The following is a 12,768-nucleotide window of genomic DNA, read 5'->3' as shown; positions in this document are numbered from 1 at the left end:
CACAGCACAGCCTTCCCTCTACCTCCGTCCACGCCAGGCGCTCACCCCGGGGAGGCGAGCGCAGGTGCTCCCGGACCCCTCCCCCACCCCGCCCCGTCCACTCCAGGTGCACGCCCCAGGGACGTAGGCGCAGGTGCAGGAGCAGGAGCACGGGAAGGCTCGGGGAAGCACGCCGAAGCGACCCCGGCCCCCCATCAGCGGAGGCTTTGTCGGCGGGGCCCCAGCACAGCGAGGCCACTGAAGAGGCTGGGGGTACGCGCTGGCCTGAGGAAGAGTTTCTCCGACAACCCAGCCAGGCCCGCCTACGACGCCTCGTTCCCGTACGGTGCCGGCCAGCCAGGCGGGCCCGCAGGTCGGGGCCAGGAGGGCTGTGACCCGCGTGGAACAGGGGCGCCTACTCTTCGGGCCAGGGGTGCGTCTCCGGAGGCGCGGTCGGCCAGCGGCAGCAGGTAGGGAGGAAGGAAACCGCGGCCACAAGCGGGGCAGCAACCGGGAGCGGAGAACTGCCTCTGCAGAGCCGCAGACCGCACCCACCCCCGACGCCCCGCCCCGACGCCCCGCCCCCGACGCCCCGCCCCGCGACTTCCGACCCTCAGTCCCCGCCCACGCGGCTACGAGCCAATCGGCGCCGAGCGGCGAGCGCGCCGGCCGCGTCCGTGCGACCCAGCGGAGCGAGCGGCATGGCGGGCGGGGCGCGGGAGGTGCTCACGCTGCAGTTGGGCCACTTCGCAGGCTTCGTGGGAGCGCACTGGTGGAACCAGCAGGTGAGGCCTCCGGGCGGCCGCTCCCGCGGGCCCGAGCCCGCGAACTCGGCTAAGGCCAGCCTTGCCCTGTGCCACTCCAGGATGCGGCGCTGTGCGCTCCGACCGACGCCAAAGAGCCGCCGGGGGAGCTGAGTCCCGACGTCCTGTACCGGGCCGGCCGGACGCCGCACGGCCAGGAGACCTACACGCCCAGACTCATCCTCATGGATCTAAAGGGTAGGCAGAGCCACACTGGAGGCGGCGCGGCCAGGCCCTCCAGGCTGAGCGGGGCACCGAAGGCCGGCGCCCAGGGTTTCCTCCGCCTCCTGCTCAGTCGAGAACGCTTGGAAGAGCCCAGTGCCCGAGGAGGGTGCGGCCAGGCCCGACCTAACCCTGCCTGCCCCGTGTTGTGCAGGTAGTCTGAGCTCCCTCAAACAAGAAGGCGGCCTATACAGCGACAGACAGCTGGACGCGGCGATAGCATGGTATGTGCTGTTCAGGGGAGGGCGAGGTTCACAGAACGCCGCAGAATCGGGGACACAGTCGCTGTCAACCAACCCTCATTCTCTTTCAGGCAGGGAAAGCTCACCACACACAAAGAGGAGCTCTGTCCCAAAAACCCCTACTACCTCCAGGACCTTCAGAGTGCAGAGGTGAGGGCCTCTGCCCTAAACTTCTGAACCCAGTGCTGTAACTAGAGTGCCCCACGGGGGCAGAGGAAAAAGGGGATTTTGATAATCTTAAAGAGCTTAGAATGGCATTTTGTGAAAATGCACTTTTTTCCTAAAATAGTGTGAGTACATGAACAAAAGGAAGTTGTACAGTGTGGCCAGCAAAATGAGGGAAATTAACATTTGCTTCTGGACTGGCTGCAACTAAATGCAGATTTTTCTCATCCCTCCCAGGGAGTGCTGAGTAGTGATGGTATCTGGAGGGTCAAATCCATTCCCAATGTCAAAGGTGAGACTTCACTAGGTGCCATGGGATGGGGAGCTGGACAGAACTAGCCCAGGAAGATACTTTCCTTTGCTTTTCCCTCAGGTGCCCCACCATTCACCACAGCTACAGCCCCCAAACCACATGTCCCCACAGAGGGAAGCATCAAAGTCTGGTCAGATTTCCTCAGCGTCCACCTTCATCCCCGGAGCATCTGTATGATTCAGAAATACAACCATGATGGGTATGGGAGCCCCAGAGGCTGTGAAGCAGGAAACTGGGTCCCTAGGGGTGTAGGATGAGGCTCTTGAGGCCATCTTCCCTGCACTCCCTGAAAATGGGATGGGGAAGGGGGGTGAGGGCAGGGTTCCCTCAAGTCTAGGTTGTGTTCATGCTTGGCAGGGAAGCAGGTCGCCTAGAGGCTTTTGGCCAAGGCGAGAGTATCCTGAAGGAACCCAGGTACTTGGAAGAGCTGGAAGACAGACTGCATTTTTATCTGGAGGAATGTGACTACCTGCAGGTAAGCAGTAGGCACAGTGGACACGGGCAGAAACCTCTTGCTGTCCTGTCCTCCATCACTCGTCTCCTTTTCAGGGCTTCCAGATCCTGTGTGACCTACACAATGGCTTCTCTGGGGTTGGTGCCAAGGCCACAGAGCTGCTACAAGACGAGTATTCGGGGCGGGGAATAATCACCTGGGGCCTGCTCCCTGGTCCGTACAGTCTTGGAGTGAGTAGAACCTGGGGGAAGGGCCGTCTCCAGGGGCAGGGAGGAACAAAAGAGAATGACAGCCCAGGGACAAAGTTCCTGAAAACAAATTAACCCTTCTCTTTCTCAGGAGCCCCAGAAAAACATCTATCGTCTGTTGAACACAGCCTTCGGCCTGGTGCACATGTCTGCTCACAGCTCTCTGGTCTGCCCCCTGTCCTTGGGTGGGAGCCTGGGGCTCCGGCCTGAACCACCTGTCACTTTTCCTCACCTACGTTATGATGTAAGGCTCGAGGCTCTTGTTCACACCGCAGGTAGAGACAGCACCCTCCCTGACCCCCGACCGGCCACTGCACCAGTTAGCAGCCCTAGTCTCAAGGCCTCAGTTTGGACTCCTCCACAATGCAGCACACTGTCCTCTGCATGTCCGGCCTCAGGCCAAACATAGCCTCGCTTTGTCCCAGGGCATCTGGACCTCTCTGCCGTGTTCATTCTGCTTCCACACTCTGCTTACCAGACCCGAAAGCTAAGTACCCTTGCTGGTATCTTCTTTATAGGCTGCTCTGCCCTTCCACTGTGGTGCCATCCTGGCTACAGCCCTGGACACACTCACGGTTCCTTACCGCCTACGGTCCTCGCCAGTTTCCATGGTTCATCTGGCTGATACGCTAAACTTCTCTGGGAAAAAGGTGTGGAGCTTTGGGAAGGCCGGGCTGGAGTTGAGAAAGAGCTCAGTTACTTGATCTCTCCTTTACCTTTAGGTGGTGACAGCAGCAGCAACCATCCCCTTCCCCTTGGTCCCAGGCCAGTCCCTTCCTGATGCCCTGGTGCAGCTTGGAGGAGCTGCAGCATGGACCCCACTGTCTGCATGTGGGGATCCTTCTGGAACCTGCTGCTTTGCCCAGTCAGTGGTGCTCAGGGGTGTAGACAGAGCATACCACACCAGGTGAGGATGGGCGTTCTTAGGAGCCCTTGTCAGACTTGTGACTCAGATCCTTTCCCTCCTCACACCCCGGGACATCCTAGTAGCACTGCCTCTTCCTCGCTTTGCCCAACATTAAAAGAAAAAAGAGACCCTCAGCATCCCACTTGGGCTGACAGCCTGAGAAGGGAAGAACCCAATTCCATGTCCACACTGCCATGGACTTAAAGGCAGTTTTGGCTTTGTTCTGCAGTCAGCTCGTCCCGGGGACACCTCTGCCTTCGCCACTCCATGCCTGCACCGCCGGGGAGGATGTCCTGGCTCAGTATTTACAGCAGCAGCAGCCTCGGGTCAGGAGGTCAGTGTGATGCTGGCTCTCCCTGCCCACACCTTAGACTTTCCTCAACTTCTCACTCAGCTGCTACCCTCATCCCCACAGCTCTGCCCACCTGCTGCTGGCGCCCTGCCAGGTGACTCCTCCATACCCCTGCCTTTTCTCCCCAAGCCTCAGCCGGCACGGTTTGGTTCTGGATGGCCCACCATCTGGGGCAGGTAGGTGGGCGAAGGGAACAGACAGGTTTCACTCAGTGCCTGCTAGAAGAAAGCACTGAAATGCACAGGTAAACATCCCTTTATTCACCCGGTTGGCTCCTGAAGGTAGTGGCCCTCCTCCAGAGCACCAGCCTGCCAAGGGGCCAGCACAGAGTGTGCACTGAGCTCACGCCCCAGCCAGGCCTGCGGTTTGCCCAGACCTCCCCTTCTGCACAGCAGAGCCTGAGTGAGGAAAACCACTGGCAGGCTCCCCTTTTTCTCCCTTCACAGCTGTGGAGAGCATCCCAGTACTTGGGGCCCTCTGTTCGTCATCCACCTTGAGTCGGACCCTGGGAGATTTGGCTCGAGACCTTGGCAAACTGGACGTGCGGCGCTGGGCCAGCTTCATGGATGCCGGACTCGAGCAGGGGGACCTGGAGGAGGCGCTGCAGGAGCTGGGCAGTCTGGCCCAGTGCTACCAGGGTGCAGACAGCCTCGCAAACTAAGATATTCCCAGCAGAGGAAAGACCTGGTTTATAATAAACACTGTGGCTGCAGGAGCTCAGTGTTCTGGGCCCAGTTACACCAGCATGGGTGTGTGCTCCTTTACAAACACTGTGACCAGGTCACAGAACAATAAATATGCGCCATGGGACCAAGGGGAAAATGGTAGAAAAGGAGACAAGCCCTACTCTCCCCACTGCTGTGCACACGCAGCTTCTGGAGACCTGGAGCCACGTGTAAGCCCATGCTGCCATCCAGCCCCGGTCTGCCCGCGTCCTTGTCCTCAGCCCCTGCTCCTCCAGCTCTGCGTCCTGAGCTCAAGGGTGTCCCAGCAAAATACAAGTGCCCTCTTTTGGGGGGCCGGTGAGGGTAGTGAGTGCAAATGACACCCCTGTGCTCCCAGTCACCCATCCAACTCCTCCTCAGACAGAAGGTCTCCACGGTCAGACAGCTGGTCTGTGTTGCTCGTACTGGTGGCATCATCCTCCTCCTCGGAGCTGGCCTCGCAGGCCGTGTGGAAGAGCTGCATAAGTTCTCGGAAACGGTGAGAAACCTAGCACAACAACAGGACATTTTCACATGTATTAAGCGCTGCAGGCTGACACGAATACAGTCACATGTTCCACACAGTGAGGCGGTGAGGGCTGCATCCTCCTCCCAGATAAGGGAATTCAAGGCAAGAGGCTTAATGTTTGGCCCCAAATTATACCACTCCTAAAAACAAAACCAGAATGGAATCTGTTGGACATCTACCTCAAAATCCAATGCCCTTTCTCTTCTAGAAGCGCTACTAACCCTGAGGAGTCAAGCCCCTCTTCAGGGCCTCCGGGGCATGTCTCCTAGTTGGCCACCCTGTCCTCCATGCCAGGCCCTGTCCTAGATCCCCCTGGGGCTTGGAGCTCTAGCAGGGCTCTACCACTTACCTCAGTAGGGGTCTTATTTCCCAGCTGCTGGGAGATGCTGCTGAAAGTCTGTGGCTGTGCTCCTTTCTCCTGGCACATAGTGAGAATCACGCGGTCAGCTTCCCTGGAACCCATGTACCATGATTAGTCCCAGATAAGGAACAGGGATGTGTTCCACACAGTTTATACACACGTCATCCCTCCCCACCTACCTTGTCCACAGGACCACCTTTTCCCCAGTGGAGCTGACCTTGCTGTTGTTGGCACACACTGTAGCTTCTGTGGCCTTCAGGGGCTGTTCTCCCACAGGGCCCTTGCCCTGGATCTCACCATCTTTAGCCGAGCTTCCCCTAGAGGCTTTGCAAGAAGTCGCTGAAGTGTCAATTCCTGATGAAGATTCACAAACAGGGGACCTCCTGTTCGCTGTCCTCACCCCAGCTCTGCCCAACAGCAAGCAACTCTCTGGAGCATCTGAGATCTCAGGCACCAGGCTTCTCCCTGAGTCTCTGGTCCTTGAAGAAACGGGGCTCAGGAAGGGAGCACAGGGCTCTGCAGTGCTGGGCCATCTCTCGGTTTCCGAGGCATCCCATGTTGGCATGGAAGCCTGTGGCTCGCCCAGTGCCTCCTGTTCCTTCCCTTCATTCTGAAGTCTGGGGGATGCCTGAGGGCAGGAGAGGACCTCAGGACCGGCCTGGTTTCGCCTAACGGTGCAGAGCACGCTTTCAGTACTGGAGGAGAGCTTAACACTCTCTGGTGAGCAGGGCAGTGGGCCAGCCAGGGCGGGCTGGGCTATAGAAGTCACTTCTTGAGGGGACAGTGAAGTGCTCCCCATTGCCAATCCTGCTTGGGAAGAAAATAAAGATCTAAGGGTATGGACAGGGTCAAAACGTACCTAGGACTGCGAGTTACCACAAGGTTGTGCAAGGGTGCTGCAGTGACGAAGCCCTGGCCTCAAATCAAAGACTGAGGTGAGGGCAGGGGCTAAAGTCACTGATATAAGAGACACAAGGCCAGGTGGGCAGTGGGCAGGGTGCAGGTCCAGGGGGTCTGGAGGGCAGGGGAGAGAGCACATTTATCATGCTGGCACTGTAGCACTGCTAGTTCTGCCAGAGGACATTCAAGAGGATTCCCTATTGCTTGTTAGTAAAGGAAAGGGTAGTCCATCAACCAAAGACTTATTTATCCTGGCTCAGCGACATTCCTGCTGGAAGCATGTAAGAACAAGGCATAAATAGATGGACGGAGGCAAGGCTGGCAGGCAGCGCACTCACCTGGAACAGGTGTCTCTCCCTGTCCAGCACCTCTGCCAGGCCTGTCCTGGGACGTCTCCTTGCCTTCTCGATCCTCGGGGGTTTCCCCCTCCAGCAGATCCTTGCCTTGCCCAACTTCCTTAGCACCAGGCCCAGGGCTGGCCTCCCGGTGGGGACTGCTGCCCACCAGCTCATGGGGCTCCTTGCTCTTGTAGGATTTGCTGTCACAGACCTGCAGAGATGGCCTTCTTGGTAAAGGGTGTCCTGACTGCCTTTTTCTTAGGAGGCTGGCTGAGCAAAGGCAGAAGCCCTGCCATGATGTTTTGCAAGTCAACCAACAATGTTAAAGGGGTTTCCTTCTACACTCCTCTACCAAGGACTGTATTTTTGCTGCCAAACAAACCTACCCTAGAGAACCGGCATTACTTTAAGGGTGTTTTCTTGAAACAAGTTTATTTCATGAGAAAGAAATGAGAAAAAAAAATCTGAGAAATAAATATTTGAAGTCGTTTTTTTCCCATTTCAAAAACCTAACCCACAGGATTATCTTCAAAAAACAAAACCCATTACATACTTTTTAAAGATTCTATTTGTCCTGCATATGCGAATGCGCACGTGTGTACTGCCGATTACCACCCCTGCTCACCCTGCTGCCACAGTGGCTACAGCTTCTTCTCTTGCTCTTCTTCAGCCTGGAATCAGGGCCTCCTTCATGACAGGAACAGGCACAGTCCTTGGCACTGTCTGGCCACTCAGCCTCCTAGGAGATATCTGGGCTTGGTTAGCTGCCGAGCGTGTTTGGTACCAATAGAGGGAGCTGAGCTGCAGGCTGGCCCAGGCAGCCTGCACTGACCGTCACCCTTTCTCCTTCATGACACTCAGCGCTTCATATGGCTGGGGGAAACTCAATCACAGCCTGTTAGAAATCCCTGAAACAATGCTTCAACGACTCAAAGGACTGACCTATCCCAGTTGCCAAGATGTTTCAAGAAATACTGACATCAAATACAATCTAAGGCAGAGTCTTGGAGAGCTCCAGCACAGGCGTGCTCTCCTGACTCGCTGCCTTTGCTCCCGCGTCCCTGCACCTGGAGCTCTACCCCTCTGCCGACCCCCTTGTACATGTGGAGGCTTCCCCAGGACCTCTCTGTCAGTGACCCTAGACGCTGGTACGGTTATTACCCCGCTGACGATGACGAGGCTGAGACAGAGACTCAGTAAGTCACCAAGGTCATCCAGCTGCTAAGAAGCAGTTTTCCCCAAGGAAGAGGAAAGGACACACATTCTTAGCAGCAGAGGTTCTAGTTCGAACCCTAGCATTGCCACTTAAATATGAGACACTGGCAACAACTTCGCCTTGCACTTCCCTCTCCTCTCCTATAAAAGCCAAACACAAGCAATCTCTTCGTGGGCCTGCCATGAGAACTGAGGGAATGATCCAAGTTCAATACCTCCAAGAGGTACAGGCACCTGGTACCTGTTACCAGTACTGTTCAAGTGTGGACGCTTGGTTCTGTTATTTCTTCACATGAACGGAAGGGAAGGAGCCAAGACTCAAGGACAAGAGAAACAGTTCTGTGCTAGAGAGCAGAGGGGGACACCTCCTCCTCACAGGGTGGCCCCCTCCTCGCTCCCCCAACCCCCGTGGGCTTTGCAGCCTGACCCCTGGTCCCTGCTTCACCTCTGCCTCGGAGCCCAGAGGCCGCATACCACTTCCACTCAGGAACTCAAGGCCTGGTTCAAGACAAACAGAAAATGCTAAACAACCTGGTACCTTGTCATGATTTTGGACCCCAATCTCTTTACGTCTTTTGCTCTTTGAGGCCGTGGGTATCTTGGGGGGCTCCTCTTCCTCTTCCACATCGGGCAGTGCCACTTCTTCAAAGCCATCAAACTGGGGAGGAGTATCACTCAGCACAGACCCTGGACAGGCCTACACGTGGCCTTCCTGCTCCCCAGCCCCACTGCAGCCTCGAGGCCTGTACCTCATACTCCTTCTCCTCAGTCCAATTGATCTCTTCAAAGTCACCCATCCGGCTGGCTGCTGGGCGCAGATGATCAAAGAAGACAGAGAATTCATCCTGCAAGTGATCGTGGCCCTTGAGAAGCTGCCACATCTGTGTCTTGAGCTGGGGAGAGTGATCAGAGGAAAGATGAGGTCTCCAGGGCCTCTCCAGGCTGCCATCCCAAACCAATCCCAGACCCTTCCATGGTCTGCTCTCCTAGTCAACTGAGGGATGCAAAGAAGCCTCTCTGACAGATAAGAAATTTGTCGACTTTCCCTCTCCGCTCATGTGCCTACACCGGAGGGGCACTGAGAATAGGTTTGATCCCTGATGAGGACACCCTCTGTACCCTGCCCTCCTAAGCTCCAGCTCAGGCAGGAACCCGAGCAGAGTGAGGAGCCAAGTCCCTCCCAGGCCCCATCAAGTCCTCCCCTGAACTACCCAACCTGGGCACTAATGGCCTTTCTGAGCTGGGAAGATCAGTCAGTCTCTGCTTTCAGGGCACAAGCACAACCCGTTCCAGGGGTTGATGCTTCAGGAAAGCCTCAAAAATCCTCGCCTTCTCCATCCCTTCCACCCCATAAGCAAGAGAACATGGGGTCAGTCAGGGGTGTGCCTAAGGCATTGGTGCCAACTGAAAGGCAGCAGGATGGGAAGCAGCACCTCTGTGATCTCCTGGGGCAGGCAGTCCGCACAGCTCTGGAGGACCTTGATGATCTTCTGGTGGTGTGAGGGGTTCTCTGCAAAGCAAATCTCCAGCTGCCGAAGAAACTTGCGACTCTTCTCAAAAGCCTGCTGCTCCTCAAACTACCGCAGTGGAAAGAAGGCAAGAGGGTCATGTGCACAGCTAGAGGAACCTGGAGGGCTCATGCACAGGAGACAAGGGTGTTGGGCTGGGAAGGAAGCTGACGGGGCTCAAGTTTATAACCATCAGACCATGTTTAGGACTCGGGCATCTATGCCCTCAGGCTGTAGGGACTACCAACCCATAACACCTAGGATGGGAACGACAGATTCCAGAGATGGGAGTATCTCATAGACTATGAAGTCAGACACTCCAAGCTTGTGGGACACTTCATAGTCAATAAAGAATGTTCACATGTATGCTGCTCCTCATGAGGAGAGAGCACCGCCAGGGTGTATGTCACCACCCCAGGACTGACCACATCACTGCCTCAAGACTAGCAAAATAGGGATCCCTGGGTGGCGCAGCGGTTTGGCGCCTGCCTTTGGCCCAGGGCGCGATCCTGGAGACCCGGGATCGAATCCCACGTCAGGCTCCCGGTGCATGGAGCCTGCTTCTCCCTCTGCCTGTGTCTCTGCCTCCCTCTCTCTCTCTCTCTCTCTCTCTCTCTCTCTCTGTGACTATCCTAAATAAATAAATAAAATATTTAAAAAAAAAAAAAAAAAAAAAAAAAAAAAGACTAGCAAAATAATCCCCCCCTGCATTCCTGTGTCTGTCAATCATGACAAGAAACTCAGAACTATTGTGAGGTCTCCCTCACATGTAGACACTCTCTCAACGCTTCAAGTGTTACCATATATAGCGGCCATCCCAGAGAACCACATAGAAAATAAAACTACCAAGCCCCACCCCTGACCCATTCCACCTGCAGCTCTCTACTCTTTCATCATGTATTTTTCTAGAAAGCATCACCACTCAAAAGCATGATACATGTTTTACTTGTCATATCTACTATATAATCCTTACATACATTTATATATTTTACTGTTTATCACCTGACTTTCCCCAAGAGGATGGAAGCTCCATGAAGGCAAGGATGTTGTACTTCTGTAATTACTGTATTCCTAGGACAGAGAATGCTACCTGACTCACACTAAGCACACAGTAAGTATCTGTGGGAATGAACACCTGCTCTACAACAGGGAGGAGCACAGGGCACAACATTTACCTACCGTCTTCACTGGCAACCAAAGGTACCACAGCCTTGTACATATAACGAAAAGGGAAGAGGAGGGGGTGGGAAGATCACTCCTTGAAAACAAGGGGGCTCTTATGACCCTGGGCTGGCACAGGGACAGACAGGGACAGCGATGGTCAATACTACTCTGTCCCATCTCCTGCCCCAGCAATGCCCCCAGGGTGCCATGTTCACGCATCCACTTACTAATCCACAGGCCAGAGCCTGCTCAGGCAACAGGAAAGCCGCGAAGTCCTTCAGCAGCTGAGGCCAGTCCTGGAGCAGGACCTGCAGGCTTTTGTAGAGATCCACAGCTGTCTGCCTCTGAGTACTGGACTCAAATTCATAGATGACCTGAAGGAAGTCCTCGTACTTCCCAGGGATGTGTTGCAGGGCTTCCCGTACCTACGCAGGAAGATGGCCTAGCATCAGTACTCCATCTGTGGGCCCCAACAAGAAAACAGCAGTACTAACCGAGAAGGAGTCACCATGCAGAGCTCCAAGAATCATCCTTCAGGGGCTACTCCTCTGGCAGCTCCTACAGTCCATTCACGGAAGACACAGAGCAATGAGCAAGGCACAGCTCCGTTTCCAGTGGTGGGCATCTGAAAAGCCTTGATTCTCCAGGGACCAGGGCCCTCCCCACAAAACCAAGCAAAACCAACCAAGCTTTTCTATAGCTCACAGCCCTAAACTAACCTCTCCATCCTGACTTCACCACACTTGAAGCAGACAAGGAGTGCTCTGTACATATAGCTCCACATGGTATCACGAGGGTAAACAATGCGTACATTAGGAATATTAGCAAAATGTCAGCAGATAAGAAAAAGGTATGACTATCACGGCAGATAGCCCACCTGGATGGAGAGGAACAGAGGAACCAGATGGTTCCATTCAAAAGAATAAGGCAGTGGCCCAAGACAACTGCCTAGCAAGGATGGGGTCACGTCTCTGAAGACCAAGGTGGTTCCCTGAGGTCCACTCTGGCCAGTGCACCAACATTCTCTCTTCTTAAGCTGAGGGCTTGGGAAAGGCCCTCATTAGCTAACCCACTGATGTCACCCCTCTCACTGACGATGGTGGAGTCCCAGTTTCCCACTTTCTGAACAATGGAGGGGTAATGCTCAGGGATTAACAAGCCGCGTACGGCTAAGCCTGTGTCCTGGAAGCACTCTCACGCAGATCTGATGGTAATTCCAGGAAGCAAAGGCAGAGGCCGAAGCTGCACAGCCCGAAAATCATACTTTGTTTTAAAAACTGGTCCCTGGAAGGAGAAGCAGCAGCATTTGGACTGACGGGCAGCAGGAGGAAGCAGCACCTGCCTACCCTGGTCAGATAAGCCTGAGCAAAGGCCAAATCCTTCTGCTCCCTGAGTGGGTCCCGCTCGAGAATGTCCTCGTCATATAACAGCAGCAGCTTGGATGTGTCCTTGCTGGCACGGGCCCGACTTCCCCGCTTGCCACGCGCTCGCTGACTGCCCCGGCCCTTCCCAGCAGCTCTGCCACTCTCTCCTGGGAAAACATGGGAAAAAGATTGTGGCTCTTGCCCCATAACCCCACTCCTCCCGCCTGCAACACACACCCACCCCACCAAAATACCACTCGTTGTCTCAGACTGCCTTACAAGAAAGGCTAGTGGGAACATGATACAAAGGCACGACTGCGTGTCAGGCCAGCCTGTGCAGAGCTGGCATAGCCACATTCCCCGGGACAGTAAGGGGCTCTCTGCTACCGCGTACGGAAAAAGGGGGTCTTGAGAGTGAGTCTGGTCTTATGCTGGGCTCTCAAGGGACTAGGCTGTGGTGAGAACAGTGAAAAAACGTAGCTCTTAGCCTCCCGAGTGACGGATGGAGGAGCAGCATACACACTTGAACAAACCTATACAAACCTAGCAGCTGCTAAGAGTTGTATCTGCAACCTCTGAGCATGCTTCTCTGAAAAGGCTCCAGACAAACATGCTCGGGGGAGGTCCAGAGGATGGCCTCTAATAACTCACACGTGGTTTTCAACGAGCCACTTGGCACAACATATGGAAAGGGGGCCAGCTGGGCCCCGGCCCTCACATCAGGCTTGCCACTCACCTGGCGGGGTACTGCTGGCCTCGGCTTCTGGAGCGGTCCTGGGCGAGGCGAAGGGGGCTGGCGGCTTCTCAGTGGGATCCCCAATGGCTTCATCTGCCATTTCGTCCTCCTTCTGCAGGCTTTCCATTCCCTCTGCCTCTTCTTCCTCTTCTTCCTCAGGCTCAGAGTTCTCTTCCTGAGAATTCTCCTCCTCAGACTCGCCCTCCTGGCCTGCACGCCTCTCAGAGGCCAACCAGGTCAGCTTCTCCATGGTTTCCTGCAAAG

General features: G+C 55.3%; 2 protein-coding genes across 2 annotated transcripts in view; one reads left to right on the top strand and one right to left on the bottom strand.

The window, feature by feature from the left end:
• The first annotated feature begins 614 nt into the window (after positions 1-614).
• Positions 615-4,431, top strand: MSTO1 (misato mitochondrial distribution and morphology regulator 1). The gene is made up of 14 exons (XM_025430916.3): positions 615-764; positions 845-980; positions 1,159-1,228; positions 1,318-1,396; positions 1,649-1,703; positions 1,785-1,923; positions 2,082-2,199; positions 2,274-2,408; positions 2,518-2,670; positions 2,945-3,076; positions 3,149-3,333; positions 3,563-3,667; positions 3,749-3,861; positions 4,132-4,431. Exons 1-14 carry the CDS (start codon positions 681-683, stop codon positions 4,344-4,346), a joined length of 1,719 nt encoding a protein of 572 aa, XP_025286701.1. The 5' UTR covers positions 615-680; the 3' UTR covers positions 4,347-4,431.
• LOC112648919 (GON-4-like protein) overlaps positions 3,925-12,768 on the bottom strand; it is a 64,217-nt gene continuing 55,373 nt past the window's right edge. Inside the window, 11 exon segments of the mRNA XM_049112565.1 lie at positions 3,925-4,897; positions 5,268-5,370; positions 5,459-6,086; positions 6,518-6,728; positions 7,143-7,256; positions 8,271-8,390; positions 8,482-8,625; positions 9,166-9,309; positions 10,632-10,829; positions 11,751-11,935; positions 12,505-12,760. Of these exon segments, the coding sequence (XP_048968522.1) occupies positions 4,748-4,897; positions 5,268-5,370; positions 5,459-6,086; positions 6,518-6,728; positions 7,143-7,256; positions 8,271-8,390; positions 8,482-8,625; positions 9,166-9,309; positions 10,632-10,829; positions 11,751-11,935; positions 12,505-12,760 (2,253 nt within the window). The 3' untranslated portion in view covers positions 3,925-4,747.

The sequence above is a fragment of the Canis lupus genome, chromosome 7 (assembly GCF_003254725.2).
Source record: "Canis lupus dingo isolate Sandy chromosome 7, ASM325472v2, whole genome shotgun sequence".
NCBI lineage: Eukaryota > Metazoa > Chordata > Mammalia > Carnivora > Canidae > Canis > Canis lupus.
This window is presented reverse-complemented; position numbering and strand designations above follow the sequence as displayed.

Excerpts from the sequence above, each read along its gene's own strand:
- MSTO1 (XM_025430916.3), top strand. The coding sequence starts at position 681 with ATGGCGGGCGGGGCGCGGGAGGTGCTCACGCTGCAGTTGGGCCACTTC. Across the intron at positions 2,409-2,517 it reads CTGGTCCGTACAGTCTTGGA|GAGCCCCAGAAAAACATCTA; the intron begins GTGAGTAGAACC and ends TCTCTTTCTCAG. Across the intron at positions 3,668-3,748 it reads CAGCAGCCTCGGGTCAGGAG|CTCTGCCCACCTGCTGCTGG; the intron begins GTCAGTGTGATG and ends TCATCCCCACAG.